The sequence below is a fragment of the Streptopelia decaocto genome (genome assembly GCF_964273445.1).
Source record: "Streptopelia decaocto genome assembly, chromosome: 1".
Classification (NCBI taxonomy): Eukaryota; Metazoa; Chordata; class Aves; order Columbiformes; family Columbidae; genus Streptopelia; species Streptopelia decaocto.
In genome coordinates this window covers 75,828,437-75,852,184 of record NC_138663.1, presented here as the reverse complement: position 1 = coordinate 75,852,184, position 23,748 = coordinate 75,828,437, and the positions used below count along the sequence as shown (strand labels likewise).

General features: G+C 42.1%; 1 protein-coding gene across 3 annotated transcripts in view; it reads right to left on the bottom strand.

The window, feature by feature from the left end:
* The window catches only part of ITPR2 (inositol 1,4,5-trisphosphate receptor type 2), a 264,569-nt gene that overhangs the window by 227,143 nt on the left and 13,678 nt on the right, over positions 1-23,748 (bottom strand). For all 3 annotated transcript variants that reach the window (XM_082043370.1, XM_082043371.1, XM_082043372.1), the window contains one exon: positions 3,436-3,506. In XM_082043370.1, coding sequence (XP_081899496.1) covers positions 3,436-3,506 — 71 coding nt within the window. The remainder of the gene's footprint in view (positions 1-3,435; positions 3,507-23,748) is intronic.

Genomic DNA, 23,748 nt, shown 5'->3' with positions numbered 1-23,748 from the left:
CTCTTAGATTGATTCGAATCTGGGTGTGCACACCGAGGAACACAAAGCCACTCCAGGTTCATCCCAGTGTGACCGAAGGGGACAACTGCACTGCGGATTCTATGCATGGACACAACACAGAAAGTGACCACAGCTTTCCTCAGCTTAACCACACTCTGTTCTGTAGGATGTTCGGAAGTAACTATAATAGCTACCACCCACTCAAAAAAAAAAACCAAAGTGAACACGTATCAAAAGCGAAACTGCTATTTTGAGATGCCTCTTTACGTGGGCTTTTGGTTCAGGCCAACAGCTGAGTACCTAAATTTGATCTCTTGAGTGAACTCTGAAGGAAAGATACAGGTACTTAGAAAACACAATCCTTTTTCTCTTGCTGGGGAAAGGGTTGATAAAATATTACCAAAAAAAGAGCAAACATAGTCCTCTGATATTAGTTTTCAGAGTCAGTCCTTGGAATCTAAACATCTTGTTAAAAACATGCCTTTCTCATACTTCTTTGACTCCTAGGTCGTGCTCTAACCTCAAATCAACGGCAGTTCAGCTATCAGTGATAAAAACATTGTAAACCATACCAACAGCAGTTCCTATTACTAAAGAGGCCCTAGTCTTCCTGCTGTTAGATGCTATTTTTGGTTGCTTATGTCTAATAATTCAATTAATCACTCCTGCCTAAATCTTCTTTTCATGTCAAGAATATACTTAAGGCAGTTTTTGTTTGTTAAACAGCTTTGCTGTTTTAACTGAATGCTATTTCCCAGAAGATTGGGGGCGGGGGGGGGGAGGAGGGAGGGCTTTTGCTTATGTTACTTGTGTTATAAGAACAACATTTAGCAACTCTTTTGCCTCTGTGCTCTTGAGCAGAGCTAAGAAACTTAACAAAGTGTGGCAGAGATGTGCTTTTAGTTGCTCTCATAATACAGACACCTCTGTGGTAGCAGGCACTAAATCCCAGTTAGACAGCGTATGTCTTGATGTGCTCTCAGCAAAAGCCCTGCTTTGCCCACACTTAGAATTTGATTTGTAAGACGAAGGAGAAAACAACCAAATGGTGGCTTTATCTTTGCTGCAGCCATTCTCCTGAATGCCACTTGATTCCTGAAGAAGCATGGAAATGCTACTAGACACAGCCCCTAACAATACAGCCATGATGTTATAGCATGGTGGGTTACATCAATTAAGGTGACAAAATTCAATTCTTCACTAATTTAGCCTCTCTTACAATGCTGCAGTTCATTCAAATTTACATGCTACCATAATTCTAGTAAGAGCTAAGCAAGACACCTCAAAATTAAGTCAGATATGGGTGCACCCTAAACCAGAAAGATGTAAGGAGTGACAGGAAGAGAAGCTGCTGCAGCCAAAGGGAGCTAAGAGGCAGCAACGAGGAGGAGGAGGAAAGCAGCTAGTAACAAGTTTTGGGGCAGGGAGGAAAACGGAGAAGAGGGGATCCCCAAGAAGTAGAGGATCTGAATTAGAGGGAAGGAAAAGTTAGATGCTGTGGGGAAGAGGGAGCAGAGGCAACTAGAGATAAAAGGATGTGCTATGCAAGAAACAGAAACAGGTTGCAATAAGGAACAGAGCCAAAACTGTCTACAACTAATAGAAAACATTCAACTCCAGAAGCTGGGATGTAACTCAGGAGTAAAGTCCTTGCATTCCGCCAGCAGCAGCAAACAGCTGTACATCTTGTCTGTGTCTCATCCCCTTCTGACATCTGATCTACATACAGAGGTACTACTGCCACCATTAGTGCTGAGAGTTCAATAACCTTGCACCCCAGATCACGCTGCCCAGACCTTCTCAATGCTGTTGAAATCACTTTTTTTTTTTCAAATTCAACAGAGAGCATTATCAATTTTTTCCTTCTTTGCCTTCTCAAGCTGGAAAGAACATCACAGAACTGCAATAAAAGAATGCTACTGTACTGAAGTTATAAAAGAAGTCCTCAAATGTTAGACAACGAAAAAATCAAGGTTGTCTTTTTAACTTCTGTTCAGCTCCTTGGCTGTAGGCTTTTGGAGGTATTCTGCAATTACACTACCATGTGCAAATCTTTTCCAGCGACCCTTGTCTTATCTAGAAACCTGGACATGTTCTACTTGGGGAACCCATCAGGGTGATTAAAGTGACAGAAATACCGTCCAAAGAATCCCCACCTGAAACTTCATGCTGTGAATTTAACATGTATTTGCAGACAGCAAGAGGATGAAATCACAGCTAGGTAGCTTGAAAGACACACTGGAAAACTAGATGCTATCCTCATCTCTGCTATGAAGTTATTCCGTGACGTTGTGCAAGTGACTGAAATTTATTACTATTAGTTTCTAAGTATACATCCTCAGTTTCCAAGATCTGCCAATGTGCTGAATGCTAACAGCTGGAACCGGAACCAATTGCTGATGTTTCCTGAATATATAATGACAAAAAAACCTTGAATATTCTGGGAAAGCAGACCTTCAGTCTCTCAATGTTTTAAACATAACTTTTTTTCTTCTTTTTTTTTTTTTTTTATAATAATAGCATACTACAGTATACTAAACACTAGAATTACAAGGAGGTTAAGCACATCAGTGCAACCCCTTAAAAGATATACAAACAGCAACAATCTGGGCATGAAACAGATTCCCCTTGCATTAAATCAGGCAAAGCATAACTGTCTTTTTTCTCATAAAAGCTGTGAACCCAAGCCCATTTAAGCCAAAAGAGGTCTAGATGAGGCTAGTAAAGCTCTACTTTCGCACACCTAGCGCCCATGGCTTAAATCTAATACAGATAAGACTCTGAAGAGGTTCTATTTCCTTCCCTGCATATAAACACACAGAACTTCTGATACCACAAGAGTACTTTTTAGCATTCAAGAACCAGAAGCTGCATGGTGTCAGTGCACTGTTATTCTTTCCAGTAAGTAAAACAGCAGAATTAGCCAAATCTACAAGCTTATGCCTAAGAAATTTGAGAAAAATGAGGTACAGTTTTAAACAAAAGCAAAACAAAAAGCTGACAAAATATCTGCGGGTAGTCCTTAAAATGTTGCCTTATCTTTAATAAAAAATAAACAAACCAGCAGCTCTGTCAGTTTTGAACCTCATGAGCTTGTTTCCCATCTACAGAAAGCGCAGGGCAGGGGCGAGGAGTTGGTCACACAGGGGGGATCAGCATTCAGTGTACAGAACAGAGCAACCAACTCAGGGACTACAAGAAAAACAGTCCTTTTCCCTATGTTTTCCACCTACCCCTTGTGCCTTTGCTGATTTGGCATTTAGTTCTCAAAATCTGTCATTCACATTCCAGTTTGTAACTTCAGCAAGGTGTTCACAAACCATGAAAGCATCTGAGAAGTTACATGTTTGGTAAGGCAAATCTTTGCCCAAGGAGTTAGAACATGCATCAATTGGTCATTTAAAAAAAAATATATATATATTCCCAGTTACTGACCTCTGAACTTCTTTGGAGGATTAGCAAGGTCACCTGCATCTGGCTGAACCACACACCGGTCATCCACTAACCTAGAAAAAGAAAAGTTATTAGACTTACTAAAAAATGTGTTTAACATCAGTGTATATAAATGCAGTGACATACCTGTCACACCATAAATACAGAAGCCTACACATTTCTCCAGTTTAATTCAACAAATACCTTAGAAACTCTATTATTCAGTTACTAAGCATAACCAGGAAAAGAAAACTCTACTTTTTTTCTTCAAGAAAGAAGATCTCTTCCATTGCACTAAATTATGGCCTATGTTTCAGATCCCACTGCAGTTAAATCCAGTTAAAGTCCCTTTTGTTACACGGTGTTCATTGACATTACATGTAAAATTCTTGTTTTCTTTAATTAGATCCCATTAGCTCTGAATCAGAAACTGTTTTTCTGCATCTGCCAGATTTTCACAGCCGTTACCCTAGGACATAATCCAAAATTCATCAAAATCAGAGAGACTGAGACACTTAAATGAGCCCTGGAAAAAGACCTTAAAGAAAAATGTTGGGGAGGCACATTTGTATCCGCTATGAGAAAGGACATTTAAAGCACTGTGGGTTAGATTTGCCCTACACTTGCAAGCTGTCCCGTGCTTGCAGATTCCTGCATCCCCACTGAGGATTTTTAAGGGCATGCACGGTAAGAAGCCTCCACATGACTACATGAGTATATGTGATTCTGCTTACAGTAAGGACATGCAAGGGGGTTTGTCCAGTGACTTGCTGTTTCATAACACTGTTTGATCTAGAATTTGAATCTGGAGTCTAATAAAGCAGTTTGGATTTTAGTCTTTAGACATTCTGCTATTATTCTTCACCATTTCCAAACCTTTTCCTCTGAGGAGGCATGTGGAATTAAGATTCGGTTCTGATCAAAACTCACAGGAGCACATTTTCCTTTGCTAAAATGAATAAGCATTTATTTAATCCACAGGTGAAGGCTCTGGAGCAGAAGTCTGATGAGGAGTAGCTGAGGGAACTGGGGCTGTTCAGCCTGGAGAAAAGGAGGCTGAGGGGAGACCTTATTGCTGTCTACAACTACCTGAAAGGAGGTTGTAGCATGGAGAGTGTTGGGCTCTTCTCCCAAGTAACAAGTGATAGGACAAGGGGAAACAGCCTTAAGTTGCACCAGCAGAGGTTTAGATTGGATATTAGGAAACATTCTGCCCAGAAAGAGTAGTGAAGCACTGGAATAGGCTGCCCAGGGAAGTGGTTGAGTCACCATCCCTGAAGGTGTTTAAAAGACGTGTAGATGAGGTTCTTAAGGACATGGTTTAGAGGTGGACTTGGCAGTTAATGGTTGGACTCAATCTTAAAGGTCTTTTCCAACCAAAATGATTCTATGGAAGATATTTCTCACAATATTTTAGAAGTTAACAATACAATTCAAAAATGTTATAAGCCCCAGTCAAGAGAAAAAAATTGTTAATCTTATCGCAGAGTTTCCTAAACATAAATTCAGCTTCCCTTCAGGAAGCATCCTGTGTATAATCTGCCTGTTTCAAACAATTATTCAGGAAAATCATGTTTAAGGACACACTACTGGCTTGCCACTTCACGACAACAGTCTTAGCGGCATTTTCTGTGGGAAACTGCCAGAAAAAGCACAGTTTGGGTTCAGCCAAATTACACAATAGATGCATTCAGTTTTCACTCAGGTTGGTGAAGGCTTTGCATCTAGCCACGAGTGCAGCAAGACCCATCCCCCAGCATGCCCATGAATCTTCTACCTCCAGCAAGCTGACTGCTGACAAGCCACCCACTGTGGTTGCAGCTCCCAGAAAGAGAAGTAAAAAAAACAAAGAATTTTGGAAGTCAGCAGCTCAGGTCTCCTAACATATGTGGATGCAAATGTGAGGTGTCAGTGAGGAAGAAGAATTGAAGCAACAGCTCTAGGAGCAGGCAGTGGATCTGCCATGGCCTTATGGAGTTGTGTTTTTCACAGCCTGGGTTAGGCCAGGCTTAGCAAGAACAAAGTGAGGTTTGGAAAGGACTTAGGAAGAGTCAGTCCTGCAAAATGCCCTCTGTCTATGATCTAACGGGCCAAAGCTTCCTATAAACAGCACCTAAAACCTGGACTCACAAAAGAAACAGGGCTGAAAAGGACTTTGCCAAAGAAGCTTTGCCGAAGGATCTTAACATCAAGAAATATTGCACTCCTCAACAAAATCCCTCAGAGGCTTTCTAAATGAACCCATATGGTTTGACCCTCAAGCACTGTCAGGATAGAGGACAGTATATTGGAAGCTTAGCATAATTCAAAAGGAACATCTTGTCTTCCTTGGTGAGAACTTGTGCACCCTCGCGACAACTATAACTGTGGATGAAAGGCAAAGCTTTCACCATGGCACTACATCACCATAACAAAAGCTGTATAGAAAACAAGGTGTTGGTGCTGAGAAAAACAAACAAGATCCTGCACACTCCCTGAGCCAGTCAGCTGCAGTGTTCAAACATGTTAGACTTCCAAGGCTCAGAAAATAGACATTAAGCAAGTAATATCAATCACTTCCATTTAAGCATTCTCCAAAGGCACAAAGAAAAGGCCCATAAATGAGTTCTGCAGCCATTAGGAACCCAAGACATCAAACAAGACAAAGGAGAAAGGAACTGCTGCTACTCCCATCCTATAGCCACAAAATGACAGCACAGAAAGATTAACTGACATGTGGCAGGACAGCAGCATGACAGACCAGAAACATCATCTCCTGAGCCTTTGCTCAATGACTCAGCTTCTGACACCTTTGTTTCTCACAAAGTATCTTACAACACAGGGCAAACACCTGAATAAAGTATTTCTTTCTCTATATAGCAGTCTTCCAACAATTTAATCCGAAAAATTTCCACATAATGACATTCATCGTGTATTCCAGCAGCCTGTCCTTTGAAGAGTTCAGTAGCTACCTGTTTATTGTGGAGGTGCTTGTTACGTTGCCGTAGTGAGAGTCAGCTTGCACATTGCACATGACTGCAAGACTTCAGCCTGTTCTGCACACTGGAACCCAATAGGCTCTTCAAACACAGGTCACTTCCTCTGATGCACATAATACTCAAATCCCTCCTTTTATACCGAGCCAAAAGGCAGCTGTTGGTTTGTTCCTGAAGCCTGCTAGGCGGCTGCGTTAAACAACTGGTAATCCAGGACCTTTGTAGCCTGCAAACAAGCCACTTGAGATGTGTGAAACCAAACAGCAGGCTTGACTATGAAAGGTCCTGGGTACCTGCAGCTTCTGTCAGACCACAGCACAGCAGGTTTTAAGATCACTCGCTTGCTGGATTGCATAGGAGGCCAAAGTGCACCAGGCAAGATTTTTCTGATAAAGGCAGAATTTACTACAGTATACCATCAAATTTCAAGCCACTGTATTATCAAAGAAGCTGTGGCAAATTTCAAATGGTTTAATTCTTCAGCTGGACTGCAGACAATACCACTTTGTGCCCTCTGTTGTCATTCAGTACCTGGCAGATACACGACTGCATTTCAGTTTTTTCCTATGTTGGCAGCATATAAATGACAAAGAAGTTCCCTGCACATGTATATGATTTTTATTTGTACAAGTTCTTCCCCGAATACAATAAAATATCTGGTTTATGCATAATGCCTCCAAGTAATTGTTGCAATGCTGTAGTAATTAAGTTGGACAGTAGTTCATTGGTGCATAAGATAAATCATCAGAAAAGTAAAAATAATAATTACGGCCCCGGACTTTACGCATACCCCTTTGTATTGAGCAACTGCAGAATTAGGGTCTGAAAGTAAGAAAGTTCATGAGATTGCTTGTTCTAGATGCCCAGCCATTCTCTCACTGAAGCCAGTGAAACTTTTTCCATTTGCAGCAGGGGAAGCAAGGGCATTTCCTCACCATGCCGTGCATGCAGCCAGCCTCACAGACCCACGGGTATGTAAGCCATTAAGACCTCACTCTATATTGTACAAAGCCACATGAAACAAGAATTGAAACTATCTAAAGCAATGCCTAGGAGTTAAGCTGTGCTTCTCAGCAAGGCAGAGACAGCTTTCAACTCTGTCAGCATTAGCCAGGATAGGGCAACCCTATCATGTGAAGTGATCCAAGCACAATCCCGGACAGGAGTGCTACACCTATCTTCCTCATCCCCACTTTGCCCCATCATTTGGTGGAGCTAAATCAGCACATGCAGAGCCAAACATGTAGAAGCATTCAATTGAGTAATATCTTGCAACAATAAGTTCCATGTATAAGGTGGCACCTGTGTAAACGTATTTACAAGCAGTTTCAAATATAGCGCCTCTCTTTTTTGTTGTTTCAGCAACAAAAAGACTGGAACAACTTCTATCAATACTATATTTATCATCTGTATTCAGAACTTGCCTAACATTAATGTCAAACTTCTCACACAGCTTCTAATATTGCTCCATTCCTGGAAGTGGGGAAACAATCACTTGCAGTATTTCACACTAAATCTTTCTACCGGGTAGAGCAGCAGCCTTTGTATGGATTTTCACTACAAGAAAAAACAGAATCATAGAATGTCCTGAGTTGGAAGGGACGCACAAGGATCATTGAGTCCAGCTCCTGTCCCTGCACAGGACACCCCACAGTCCACACCATGTGTCTGAGGTCCTTGTCCAGTCTCTTTTGAACACTGTCAGGCTTGGGGCCGTGACACCTCCCTGAGGAGCCTGTTCCAGTGCTCCAACACCCTCTGGGGGAAGAACCTTTTCCCAATGTCCAACCTAAACCTCCCCTGGCACATCTTCCTGCCATTCCCTTGGGTTCTGTCACTGGTCACCAGAGAGAAGAGATCGACACCTGCCCCTCCTCCTCCCCTTGTGAGGAAGCTGTAGCTGCCATGAGGTCTCCCCTCAGTCTCCTCTTCTCCAGGCTGAACAAACCAAGTACCTTTAGCTGCTCCTCATACGGTTTCCCCTCTAAACCCTTCACCAACTTGGTGGCCCTCTTCTGGACATTCTCCAGTAGCTTTATATCCTTTTTATCCTGTGGTGCCCAGAGCTGCACACAGTGCTCCAGGTGAGGCCGCATCAGTGCAGAGCAGAGCGGGACAATCACCTCCCTCATCTGGCTGGCAATGCTGTGCTGGATGCACCCAGGACACAGATGGCCCTCTTGGCTGCCAGGGACACTGTTGGATCATGTTCAACTTGCCGTTGACCAGAACCCCCAGATCCCTCCCTGCAGAGCTGCTCTCCAGCCTCTCGTCCCCCAGTCTGTATGTACAGCCAGGGTTGCCACATCCCAGGTGCAAAATCTGGCACTTGCCCTTGTTAAACTTCATATGGTTGGTGATTGCCCAGTTCTCCAATTTGTCCATATCCCTCTGGGCCTCTCTGCCCTCAAGAGTGTAGTTTCTCCCAATTTTGTGTAATCGGCAAACTTACTAAGTAATCCCTCAAGTCCTGAGTCTGAGTCATTTATTAAGGCATTGAAGACAGAATCATGTGTGAAGAACCAGCGAGGACACCCTGTGTACTTGGGGAAACAGGAAGAAGGACACATGGATGAGAGGAGCAGGACTAAGAGGTAGCAGTATAACTGATACGGCAGGTATGTTGGCACAAAAGACTAATGGTACCTGGGTTTGCAGGTCTGAATCATATGTGGGATGAATCTTCATGTCCTACAAGCTCCTCTGATTACCTAACACAGGCTAAAGGTAAATACATCAAAGGTTTCTAGGAACTCGCAGATGTAGCACAAGGGTCAAGGAACGGTTGTATAGCAATAATCCTAGAAAAAAAACTGTTCACAGTGGGGAGTTATTTTAAAATTACTACTGAGATACAGCCTCATTCTGGAAGAACAAAAACCAATCATGAAACCTATAATCATTCCTTGTCTATCTTTTTCCTTACATTGGTTGCTATACAACCATTCCTTGACGCTTGTGCTACATCTGTAAGTTCCTAGAAACTTTTGGTGTATTTACCTTTAGCCTGTGTTAGGTAATCTTAGCTCGTCCAAAAAAGTAATCATATAATATTAATTTATCCTCGCCATGTGCCTTCAGTTTAAAAAAAACATCATCCTGAAATGTATTTTGTCTCTTCCTACCAATGGACTTCTACTTTTCATAGTCAATATTATTAAACAAAACACTACCAGAACCACACACCCAAGAAAAAAAACACTCAAGCATAGTCTCATACATATAACTACACATACATGTTTGTGCACAACATTAAAAAAAATACAGCTACTGATTTCTAACTATTATAATGCACAGGGATGTGCAGAAATCAGCCCAGTGCTCTTTACACATATTTAGAGTATTTTACTCCTCAAAAAGCTGAATAAGGTAAGCTAGAGTGTCTTAGATTAAAGACATTGCCTCTCACAATTGCTCAGCTTTTACTCTCTTAATGGTATCATCATTTCACTCATTTCCTGAGCAGCATAAGGCTTGACAGCAGCAGAAAGAGGGGGCAGCATTGAGAACAGGTATCAGCAAGAGGAGCCAGACATTTTAATTGCCAGTGGAGCCAAGAAATATCTTTGTTCAACATCAGTTCATAAATCACACTGAGGTTACAACCCAAAGACCCATAACCTCAACACCTGCTCGCGAAGAAAGTGCCAGCCCTCAAAGCCTCCCTTCCTTTGCTCCTCAGATGTCCCCTCACACAACCTCCTTATCAGAAACCCTCCTCCAGAGGAGCTTCCACCCAACACACTTTTCTCCTTCCTCACTGCAGCTCTCACATACAAAGCCTCTCCTGAACTCAGTACATCCCAGCACACAGTCACGGCTCAGGAAGAGAAGTGAGAGTTGTATCTCTAAGAACCCAACCAATAACGAACAATAGGTTGTTAAAATTTTGCCGCCCTGGAAACCAAGCATCAAATACTTAAGTGCCAAAACAATCAGGTCCACCCAGTTCTTCTCCAAGTCCACCCACTTTTCATTTCATGGAGCCTCTTATCAGGCATCTAGGTCAGCCCACTTCTTGCTTGCTTCAAGCGGGTCTCCTGCCAAAAATCTGCAGTCATCATACCTCACCCTTCCCAAAATGTGAGTTCATACTCCTTTTTGACTACCAGCCCTGATTCAAATGATTTACAGATCTATGATTTAGCTCCACTGTATGAAATTTGTCCTTTTTCCTGTCTCCTTCCTTTCCAAAGCCTAATTTATCATCATCATCTTTTCACATCTTCAGTCTTTCAGGGTCTCCTACATTAACTGCATCTTGCACAGTACAATTAAAAAAAAAAAAAGGATCTTCCTTGCACTTACACCAGGGCTATTAAGCCTCTGTACCATTTAGGAAGATTCCACATTAAAAATCCCTTTTGATAAAAGGAAGGATCGCAGTACACAACATTTAAACAAAGAACTTCACCACATGCCGATGAGGTGCAGCAGCACAGAGGGAAGACTAGAAAGTCTGACTGCTGCCTATCTCAAACTTCAGCAATCCCATACCTTCCTTTCCGAACAAATTTTAATTGCTACAAACATAAAGCTTAACACAGGTTGAAATAAGCTATTAAATTAAAACCTGTACTCTGGGAAAATAAACTTCTGCGCATCTAAAATATTCCAAACTTCTCAAAGTGTCTCAAACAGCGAACAAATTTTACCATTAACCATCCCCAGTGTCAAACAAGAATATGGGTGCATTTTATCTCAACCACGCAGATCAGGAACACTCAGCCTTTCTCACCATGCAGAAAAATGCTTGCATAGGTCACTTTGAATTGCATTATCAAATGTGAAGGAGACAGAAGGGCAGAAAGCAAGATACCAAGCATATACTGGGAAAGGAAACAACAGCATGGAAGTAGGCATCTACACGTTTGCACTAACAGTTGCATTAATAATCAGCCCCTGAAGTTTTTTTCCTTATCTGATAGTGCATTCATATGTTCTTGTAACCATACCTGCAGGCTTGCATACTGGGGACAGGGGGGGAAGAAAAGAAGTTTTGCCTGTTCAATTAAGTAATCCAGCTATAAATCCTGAATGTCACTTTGTTAATCATTTATATTGTGTTATATTCAGACAGGTTTTTAACTTGTAAAAGCCCCATAAACCTGTTCAAGTGGAATTTGTTTATCCATTTTGTAGTTAAGATTACATTTAAAATATCGTGCAAATTAAACTAGAAGAAAAGAGTAAAAATAAATTATTACAACAGAATGAAGTGCTATTTGGAGATTACACCAGAGGGGAAAAAAAAACATGATTCTTAGATTTTAGTCTCAATTTTGCAATTTTCTTGGTCTGCGTAATAGGTTAAGTCATTTATGCACAGGAAAAAGCAGTACTGAACTTAGCTTATGCATAATTACTTTTACTAAGTAAACAAACATTCACATCCATACAACATACATCAAGTCACTTCTCAGTGGTGCCAAGCGTGGCTATTTTCTGCTGTCAAAAGGGGACTTGGGAATTGGCAATGGGAGGAGGTGTGTGCCAGCCCACCCCACCCCGCTCATCCCCAGTCACACCAGCTCCTGCTATGCTTCTGCAAAATGCTGCTGCTCTGCCCCAAGGCTTGTTTCGGCTTCAGTCTGCCTTTGAAAAACAAATTATGTTCCCATAAAACCAGGGAAATGTCTGATTTCCCCTCCCCCCCCCCATTTTTTTTTTAATATGGAAAGTAAAACTCTGTCATACAGCGATGTGGTGATAGCCTATAGAAGAAAATCATGTACAGGAAAACATACTCTTTTGGATGAAATTTGTTTTGAGACATTCTTTTAAAGTCAAGAAATTGAAAAGATAAAATTAGTATTAGGAAAGCTTCCACTAATTCAGTAGTGGCTTGCAGAACATAGACCCACTAACAATATGCATCACCTGACAGATTGGACATTTCCATTACTAACATTTTCTTTTTGGGGGGATGAAATCCTGCATCTCTTTAAACTTGCTGGCAAAATTTCCACTGATGTCTCTCAGGCCAAGATTTCATCCCAATGACCCTGCCTTACCAGAAGTGTACTGAGGGGTGAAGGGGTGTTTAAATAGGAAGCAGTGTCAGCACCAAATGTACAGTTACATGGGAGACTCTTCAAACAGAGGGAGCCCACCTCTGCCAAACCAGTCTTGCCTGGAGATGGGTGAAACATGGCATTCTGGTGGCCCCGGTTCAGCCATGCAAGCATATGGTGTCTAGCTCAAATCCGTCATCTGAAAGCCTTTTCAGTCAAGACTGAGAGACAGGCACCTCCAGAGGACAATCACAACCTGCTCTAGGGCAGATGCATAAATCAGGAGAACGAAACATCTTCTGGACATGGTCTTCCTCTTGCCCTTGTCTATTTACTACTTGTGTAACTGTGAGATGACTGTGCTTTGGAAAAACATGTTGAGTCCCCCAATCTCCCCCAGACATCTCAGGATGGAGGTTCTGCAAGGCCTTCCTCCTAGTTCAGCCTGAACGCCTGGCAAGTTTTCCTGTGCCTGGCTGAGAAACCCAAGTGGACCTGGTTGAGATATTCCTCCCGCACCACCCGCCTTCCCTCTGTGCACCCCCCAGCAAAACAAGGCTGATAACACTGTACTCTTGGAGGTACACGCTCACTGCCATGTTTCCAACAACCAGAGAAAAACATTCTAACAATAATACCTACAGATACGAGTATAAAGAATAAGCATCTCTTGAAGTCTGGAAAGTTTTTGTTTTGTTTTTTAATTTTTAAAGCCAGCATGACCCACAGCATAAATTCAAGAGTGAGGACTTTGATGCTGACACAGTTTATCTCAAAAGATTCCAGCCACTGAGGTGTGGTGGAAAAAAAGGAGAAAAACCTTCCTTCAGTTTCAATTATGCTCCCTATGAAGAAGGTAGATAAAGCTGTATTAATTACTACAATTCTGTTAAATCTGGAAATTTGATCATTTCAAGACAAGTGGGATGCGGAAATTAACACATGTATTAAAATATTGTTGTTCTTTGAGCATAATATCCTACATTAAAATCCAAAAATGTCATCGTCTGCTCATCAGCTGTTCAACAGTCTGTTTGAAGTATTACCCCACAAACAGAATTCAAGTGAGGCTTTATATTCATGTTCTTCAAGGCAGAGGCCACATACCACAAATGTCCATGATAATCTCCAAATATTCCCTTTATATATTTCAGGAGCATCTGAGGCTTCCTTCATCAAAGTTTTTAAGCACAACCCTACTTCTGCAGTTCTTCTACTTAACCCAAGTAGCTACATATTGAATGCAAATACTGTAACAAGTCTAGGATTTGGCCCAACACAGACACAATGCTTACTTAGAAGTAAATCAGAAAATTAGGATTAAACATGTAATTTAAATCTGCTTGCTTATACCTTACAACTACCCATAACAGGTCTACCGCTCAATTCTCCCAATGTAAAAAAGCATGAACGAAGTAGAATTACTAGGTATATTGACATTGCATACCTGAGAAACACTGATGCTGTGACCACCGCTAACTAAAAATGGGATTTTCAGGACCATACAAGCCTGCATATTTACATGAATTTTAGGCATGTAGTTCACCACTCAGTACCTATCAGACTGGTACACAGAGACTTCAGAAAAGAGGTCTTATTAATACCATTACTGGTCTCAAAATCAAGTAGACATGCACAACTCATTGCAGGGTTACCTACTCATCCTGAGGCAGCAAAGCCAGCAGTAGAGAGAAAACAATCACAATCGAAGGAATTCTACATTTAGCTCGCACCAGGAGAATTTGTGCTTTTTGCTCCACTTTGTCTATATAGCTACATTGCACTTGTTTGTGAACATCCACTTGAAAGGACTGTTTTGAAGAACTCTGTGCTAGTGAAAGGAATGAGAAAAGCTGAATTTATCACTGTTAATGCCATTTAATGAAAACAGAGAGAAAGGTTTACCCAGAAAAACACTCTTGAGAAATACCAATATCTGTCCAGTGATCAAAAAAGTGACTTCATCACTGAAAATGGTAATGAAGGCATTCACACCTACACATCAAAATGGCAACACCTATTATATAAATGAAGCATAAGCAAAAGGAATTAGGGAACTTACACTGGGCTGAAATAACATGATATAAAAACAGTTTTGTTGAAGTAGGCAAACCAGCCTCAAATGCTACTGTAAGGTCTCTAATGAATTTCAACAATTTCTGGGACAATAAGATATATATATGTAGACAAACACAGACATAAATATATACATGCAAATTATCAATCCTACAAACACAACTTGAAATCTAGATCCTGGAAAACAAACCAAGTTCTTTCTCCATTTTTTAACATAAACAGTAATAATCCAGCAGTCCAATTGATTTCACATTATGTTAAAATGTGCATGGAAAATATTTCTTAATCAAAATGCTGGCATTTTACACATTTTGCAGTGTTTATTTCACACAGCAATGGCAAATCTTATGTGCCTAACTTTTTGCTAAAGTCAAAAAAATTCCCCTCCTTTAGGTAATACAGATACCAAAATACCCTATATTACAAACTTTGTTATATGCCAGGACACCAAACAGAGCAAGGACCTGCCTCATTGCAGAGGCCTTCAAATGGTGGCAAGTCCTAAGCTGGCGTGAGCACGTGTAATTCCACTGAAGTCAGTCAAACGACACTCGGCAACAGCAACTAAGCATCTGACCTGCTGCTCTTTATCTTCTTCTGTCAGAGTATCACAGAATCACAGAATGTTCGAGATTGGAAGGGACCTCAAAAGATCATCTAGTCCAATCCCCCTGCTGGAGCAGGAACACCTAGATGAGGTTACGCAGTAATGTGTCCAGGCGGGTTTTGAATGTCTCCAGAGAAGGAGATTTCACAACCTCCCTGGGCAGCCTGTTCCAGTGCTGTGTCACCTTCCTTTAGCTGCCCCAGAAGGTGTCTTCAATGCCAACCAGCACTATTGTGCCACCACAACCACACAGCAGGACCTGGGCCCCCACCATGTGGCACGCTATCTCCTGGAACTGGGGACAAACCTGGGCTTTACACCCAGAACGTGAACCTTCCCCAACCACCTTCTCACCAAGGCAGCGCCCTGGAAGTATGACACTGCCCGCTTTTGCTTTCAGATAAATGGAGACAGCTCTCAGTTTAACCGCGTAACCACCATCGTGCTTGTACCCAACATGTAATTCATCTCCCAAAATCCTGCTGCATCTTTCAGCATTTACTTCTGCCTCCGGGGACAATGAGTGCATCTGCAGGAATTTACTGAACACGCACTGCTTGCCCTTTGATACATGGCCAGCTCTCACTGACAGTAACAAAAATTCTGCACAGTTATTAAAGGATAAGAAAGCACTTCACATCAACACATGTCCCAATTGTCTCAACAAAAGATTTATTATTATTATTATTATTATTGTTTTCATTTTGCAATGATAAATGTTTACAAAGTTTTGCAGCTGGGCCAGGTATTTTTGCATATTATCTTCGCTTTTCTGCTTCTTCTGCAGCAAGTTAAAAAATACCTTCCAAACAAAAACCAGCTGAAAAATTACAGTGACATTATTTACTTGTTTTTAAACTAAGCAGAGCCAGTTTCCTACTGGGACAGATCATTTTGGGAGCTGTTCCAGATTCTCTCAGAGCTGCTTTCCCAGTAGCTGAGAGCAGCTCTCAGAGCCTTTTGCCACACCTACACCCAACCTGTACACGCTCGCTTAAGAGAGTTACATGTACCAGCGCCAAGAAGCAACCTGAGAGGAAATGCTTGGGAACACTCCTTCCACGGGGAAAGAAACTGGGAAGCAGGAGAGCCAAGGAACAGCAGCCATAAGCAAGACGGCAAAACCCAGTAACTTCTGTGAAGGTCTATGGGCATGAAGGTAAAGGTGGAAAAAGGAACTAATGCATTGCTGTGCTACTTGTGTGAAGCTTTCACAACTATCATTTTAAAATGGGAAAATGCCATAATAAGCTGGTTCAAACCTCAAAATGGCTTCAGACCTTTCTCAAATTGACCATAACGCAGGCTGGCGTCCCCTCTGATTTTAACGTGGTGAGGCTACAGTCACAACAGCGCATTTACCATGTCCAAGACTCTGATGTTCAAGCTGGAGTGGCTGCACGGTCCAGGAGAAGATTCCAGGAACCCTCCAGCCCCATCCCTGCACCAGGTCTGGGGACAGCATTAGTGCCAAAATCACACCAGGAGACACTCTTAGCAGTTTGCTGGTACAGACCATCTCCTCCCAGCACCCCAGAGCACATGTGAAGACGTGTTTAGCTATTAGTGCAGACAAAGCAGAATTTTTCCCTTTTTAATGGTCTCATCCTTGACCTAGCACTTCCACTTTCACTCTTAGTACTGACAACATTATGCTCAGCTGTGATGAGGGGGCTTTTTAATCATGCCATAAGTATCAGAGCAACAACTCTGCTGAACACTGAAGAGCGATGACTCTCAGGCTGTCCTGTCAGCTGTCCAAACGTTATATCACCTACTAAGGTGTGTCTTAACAACAAGCTCCGTTACAAAGAAAAGAGTTTGGCCTTTTACGTTAAGGCCCTCCCGTTCTGCAGCATTCTTTTCAGCTGAAGGAAATGCTTTCCAGGTCTCCTCGTGTGGTTTATTCTGACACTGTAACAGAGGAAAAACGCCTGCAAATAATCGCTTTCTATTTGGAGAGCTGGAGTCCTTTATCACTTACGTAGTTACTGGGAATTAACTGGCAGAGAAACAAAGAAATCACATCTTCTAGCAAAGCCTGCACTTCAGTGATATGGTAAGTGGAAGAAGGGCATCCACTTCATTTTTCCTTTTAAGTGCATTATTGCTGTACACACACTTATTAATGCTCACACTACAATCCCATAAAATCTGTGGGTTTTAAAGACGCAGGCTATGATTTAACTAGGAAAAAGGAGCATGGTTCATCCTTCTGGATAAGTGAGTAGAAAAGGACTGGTATTCTCAAACACGATACAGGCACATACAATGCACCTTCTCCCTCCTGTGTCAAAGTATATATTTCATAAAGCAACGGCAAATTGACTTGAGGGATACAACTAATTCATGTTGCAAAAGTTTTTCAAGTCAAAGCAATCAACTCTAGAAAAAAATGCAATGGCATCACTCATTTTATTCCAAATCTTGTGGTATTTGCTTGTTGGTCTACTTCCTGATGTTGCACAAATATATATTAAAAAAGCCCACTACTTTCGTTGAAGAGGAAAAGAGCATGTGTTCTTTGCTGTCGTCACTCTCCAGAGAAATGTGAAAAATGGTCTCCAGCTCCAAAAGCTCAAAAACCGGAAGCCCGAGAGAACAAATCCATGCATGATTACTTTTTAAAATCTCACAATTTTTCAAACACCTCTCTCCCGTTTGTGGGGGATCTGACTCATAATTTTCAGAAGCAAACAGGAAGCACTGCAGACATCTCCAAGTATTTCCTCTCTCTCCACCCTCCCACCCTCCTTGTCTTTTACTTAACTTCTGGATGCTTTATTACTCCTTTTGTTATGACAGCAAAGAAACGGCGCTGCTCTGCGCCAGCTCCAGTGTGCTAAGGTACGCAAGACCTTCCCTTCTTTTGCCAAAATCAAAGAGAAGGGTGCCATTCCTCCCCTCAACAGGGCAAAGTGAGGCTTTCACGCAGCCCCTGCTATGCCAACGGAGAAAGTGAAGCCCCTCCACCATGCTTCACCCCACCAGCAGCCACCACAGCCCACAGCATCACGTTGGCAGCCCCTTCTTGGCCAGAAGCAAGGGCTCCCAGGGGCTGGCAGGGGCAGAATTACAGAATGGTTGGGGTTGGAAGGGACCTCTGGAGATCATCTAGTCCAACCCACCTGCTAAAGCAGGCACACACAGAACAGATCACACAGGAATGTGTCCAGGTGGGTTTGGAATGTCTCCAGAGGAGACTCCACAACCTCTCTGGGCAGCCTGTTCCAGTGCTCTGGCACCCTCCAAGTAGAGAAGTTTCTCCTCATATTCAGATAGAACCTCCTGTGTTTCAGTCTGTGCCCATCGCCCCTCATCCTACTGTTCAGCATCACTGAAAAGAGTCTGGTCCCATCCTCTTGACACCTGCCCTTGAGATATTTATAAACATTTATGAGATCCGCTCTCAGCCTTCTCTTCTCCAGGCTGAAGAGACCCAGCTCTCTCGGTCTCTCTTCATAGGAAACGTGCTCTAGGCCCCTAATCATCTTCGTAGCCCTCTGCTGGACTCCCTTCAATAATTCCTTATCCTTCTTAAACTAGGGAGCCCAGATAGCTGGCTGGTGGCAGGTCCAGCGCAGGACCTGACCATCCCTGGCACCTCCTCGCAGGCAGCACCAGCCCGAGCAGAGCTCGGAGGAGAGAAACAGGACGAAGAAGTGTTACAAGGTAATGTGCCGGGAAAGTTTTTTTACCTCACTGGGTTTATTACTGTGCTTCCTTTCATTGTATACATGGGGGGAAAAAAAAAAAAATCATTTCCCCTTCTCCATTCACCACCAGGACCTGTCGCAATGCTGGGCAAGCAGCTGCGTGGCACTGGCTGGCAGGAGGCATTGAGGAGGAAGGACATCAGGGTCAACTCCTCAGCACCCACATCAGAGCCCTGACTGCAACGTACAAGGAACCACTGGGTTTTTTTAGCTTGTCCTGCTACAGCAACGCAGTTTTTGATGAGCATGGGTGCCCAAGGCACGCCCTCAACCAACAGGCAGGTGAGAAAGGGGCAAAATCTGACATGTGAGACAGGCAGGGGATGGGATGGCACATTGACAGGGCTCAAGGCCTCAGGGAGACGGGGCAGGAGGGGACAGGAGTCCTACACCTGCTGGAATGAGGGGGGGACAAACAGTTTGAGCGGTGGCAGGAGAAAAGGAAGGACCTGGTTTGAAGAAGACCATGCAGCTACTACAAGGAACTGTAGAAGGTGGTGGGTGATGGAGTAAGTAGTTACCATGACTTACTCCTGCATAACCAACACTTGACCAGTGTGGTGGGGACCACAGAGGCATGCCATAGAAGGCTACCTGTTTCCCTTCTCAGAGACATCAGCTCTCTCAGGCTACTCTTTTTTATTTTCTTAACAGGAAAAAATAAATAAATGGGATACATTTTAGCAGTCCTTCCCAGGAAAAACGCATTCCACCCTTCAGGGTACTTTGCATATTCCATGTCTTTGTGTCACTGAACAATCTTAAATGCAATTACGAGCAAGCCTGAGATCCTGAGGTTTATATACCACCCTGGTTCCCACTGTGACTTTGTAGCAGCACAGCTGCCCGGCTACTGGACAGTTTCCCTGCAAGGGGAACCCGGACACAAAAAAAAAGCATAGAGAAGTTCACATCTAGTTTCAAGTTAAACAAATAATTTGTGCATACAACCCCCATTTAAAAAGCCCTGCTAAAGTCAATCTAATATTGTGCAATGATATTCAGCAGACCAAAACCTTTCTAACCTTTTCCTTATCACTCCACAACCCTCTTGGACGGCTACCCATTATCACAAGAAGTTATAGCCCACTGCCTGGCACATTAAGATTAAAAGCCTGCTCACGGCCTTAGCTACGATTCCCTATTCATTTGTGCACAGTAAATAATATGAGTCAGCTATAAACTGATCTGAAAAGATAGGGCAGCACCCCACCCAAAAATCAGCTCAATTTTTATCACCTTTTCAGATTTTATTACCTAATCAAAAAGCCAGTCAGCTATCTCTGTGGTGCAGCTTTGTGTATGGTTAACAGTTCTTCCTCCAAGTCAAACAGCACCACATTGTCTGGGATAGTCTCATCCACTCACATAAACAATTAGTCTGCTATATTTTGATTAACACTTCCGTTTGAGACGACATTGAGGTGCTTCAGTCCGAGTGGCAGAAGGTCTGGCCTCCTGCTAAAACAGATATGCCCTTCTCAAGCCTTTTCCCTGATTGGAAATCAGAGCTGCCAGCCTTGCTATAGGTATCTGAAGAAGAACTCTCTATTATTTGACACATGGAAATGAACCAGCATTGGTTTAGGTGACGCCTGACACTTTTTTAGTTACAAGACTCATAGATCACAACATTCAATAAAAGGACTAAGTTGACCCAAAGGCAGGAAAGGACAAAAGTAAACATTGGGCTAGTTCATTCATTTCATGTTACAACGTCTCAGAGCCTGTCTCTAAGCAACACTCAACTCCATTAGCACAAATCATCTACTAAATTGTCTAAGTATATGAACTTGTATTGCTTAGAGAGAGCTAAGAAGCACTCACATAAACTGTTTTGATGGTGAACGTGATGTGCAGCCACTGATAAAAAATTGCTTGCAGGGTAAATACATCTCCACAGCCTCAGCGGTTTGAAAAAATTTTAACCAAGTCAAAAGGTATGATAATCTCTGATACTGCAGTTTACTTACATATAAAATCTTCCCTCAGAACCCTAAATAAGACACCAGAAATTAACTCCCCTCCTGTGATTCATTAAGATATAAAAAGATATTGGCTAAACTTAAATGTATAATCTTCCTTAGAAAAATGGAAAGCGGAGACAAGGATATATTCCACTGTATGTATGTTGCTGCTTGCTACTCTGGCAACTTAAAAGGAGTACAAATTGTTCCTGCACCTGATAATGTGCAGTTCATCTGGTTGGTCTGCAGCTTTGTGTTAGCAATTATGTGAGCTGAAATGAGCTTCAGACTTCATTACTTCTTATTTCTAATCCACAATCTGAAAAGGTTTTAGAACATACATTTGTTTATTTTTACCTTTCAAGTATCATTTTTTTCTAGGAAATGAACACTGAAAATAGCTACTTGTTTGTATATAAAGCTCTGTGTTTATAAAAAGAAAAGTTTGTCATCCTGAAATAAGAAAAAAGTATCACAGCACTTACACGCACCAAAGCTGTACGTAAATTCCTGCCAGCCAACTTTGTACAGATCTTGTCATAGCTGTGGAGCAGATTTTCAGCTGGCATTGGGATCAGATTCTCTGCTGACTTACCCTGACAACGCAGCGCCCAGAAAACACCTGACCGGCAAGCGCTCAAATTCACCACCTGCAAAAGATGGCACAAATATCCCACTTCCCTCCTCTCAACACAGGGTAGCAAAGGTGGCAGAAATAACATAAGACTTCCCAGTGCCCCTCAGGAATTCTCTCCAGCCAAGACCCACTTGAAAGCAGCTGCTTCTTCAGGAGTGTTAATATCGATCAGATTGGACTAGATGATCTTTCGAGGTCCCTTCCAATTCCTAACATTCTGTGATTCTGTGTGAGAAGTCCAGACCCACAGAAATTCATCTGGCCACTCAGGTGCCAGTTTAATGTGGGAACACCAGCCTCCAAAAAGAAAATCCATCATCTCCAGAAGACAAAGAGCCTCTAGCCAGCTGGGGCAGAGTCAAAGTCCTGTCCATTGCTCCTTGGAGAGTCCAGCATTTACAGAAAGGATCCCATTTACATCTATACCTTTATAAAGAACCTGTCAGCATCTTCCAGGCAACCCTCAGTCCCTTTGCATGCACTCTCTATCCTAAAAGATCCTATCTTTAATCTAGTGACAGGGTATTAGAGGAGGAATCAGCCTCCTGAGATAAATCCCTAGTCTGGATAATGATCACAGCATCTCCTCCTTCCTGCAAACTAACGGGAAAGCAAAACTCACTGGCATCCTGAGACTCAGACTCTCTTATTTTTCAAACTACCCTAGAAGCAGAAGCTGTGCATGATAAGAATGACTCTATAGTGATGAAAGATTAAAAAATTCTTATCTACTGTTTGGCTTGTGTGGACCCACTACTGCTCAAATTTTCCCCTCAACATCCTCCTACCAACCACACAAATGGCACATGCTTTGGCAGAAATACTGTCCGTGGAGCAAAATATACCCCAGAGCATGCCACTGACAGCAGAAACCGCTCTTTTGGGACACTGGAGCTTAGTAACACGGACAAAATGAGCTCCTGTTCTTCCATTACTGACACAGTAGATTAAACGCTGGAAACAAGAAACTGCAGTGAACCACCTCAGGCTCTATAGCCAGAGGCCAGGACCAAATGCCACATACAGTGAACTATTAATACTTTACTGAATGTACAGGAAAACTATCCTCCCTCTTCCCCTCTTCAACTAGACTAAATAACCTACTTCACTGCACTCAACAGGATTTAATCCCATTTTATATGGAAAAAGACCAAGAACTTGTGGAAGATATTTAAGGTTCAGCTTACAAAATTCAGATCCATATTCCTTCTGGCTGCAAAGTCAGGGAGAAAAAAATGTGCCTGTTTTTTAGTAGAAATAAAGTGTGCCTTCATCAACCCTTAGAAAACAAGCACTCAGATTTGATCCCTCAAGCTACCATCACATAAAAACACCGCGCTCTTGAGCAAAAACAGCCAGAATGCAGAAATTGCAAAACTCCTTCAACAGGTAACATCATCCACCAACACAGATACCCATAGCCAAGGTGCAGAGCCCACACCAACAGTATTTGAAGACATTTCATCATTCAGGCAAGTCTGGGAACACATCATCTTTGGTATCCTCAGAGGACTGAACTGATTGCAAAGAAGAGCTGACAAGATATTTTCAGCCTTTTGGGGCTAAAGGGATAAAATGCCTCTAGTTCTTGTATGACCTCTGCTAAACTGAAATAATAGATTAAAAGTAGCTACAGGAAAAAAACTTGATTTCACTCCAGCTTGCTGGAAAATCTTCATTCTTTAATCTGGACATGAAACTGGTCTCTTTAGTCCATGCACTTGTCACTACAAGCTAAACCATTACAATACATGTATCTCAAACTACTAAATAAATAAATAAATAAATAAAGGCAAAAAGTGCAATTGATACTGAATTCTCCTGGATTCATTATGTCTCACAACCAGTCAGTCCCTGGATCCCATACACTTTCCCGTAAAAAAGTGTTGAAGAGATATTCCTGTTATCACACAGGTTTGAACAAATTTTTCCAGCCTAATATTTGACCTTCTGCAGAGTTCGCATCACCCCAGAATTTCTATATAATAAAGAGATTTGCTTAATATTGAAACAAAATAACTTCTGGAATATCAGTCATATTTTTATCCACTCCCGTTTCAAGTCCCTCAAAGGCAATGGGATATAGTGCCCTAATTTTCTTAAGTTGATAAAATAAGACAACTGAAGGTATAAGTCCATAATGATCCTTTCTACCACACCCATTAGACTGTAAGCACACCGAGACAGTGTATCTTCTATGGAAGACTACAGGCTCTAAGACTTAGCAAAATACTTTGAAATTAAATTTTTCTTTGATCCATAGATGGCTTACTCTTGACTCTGAATATACAAAAATCATTCAGCAAAGTATCTTCTATTTCCAG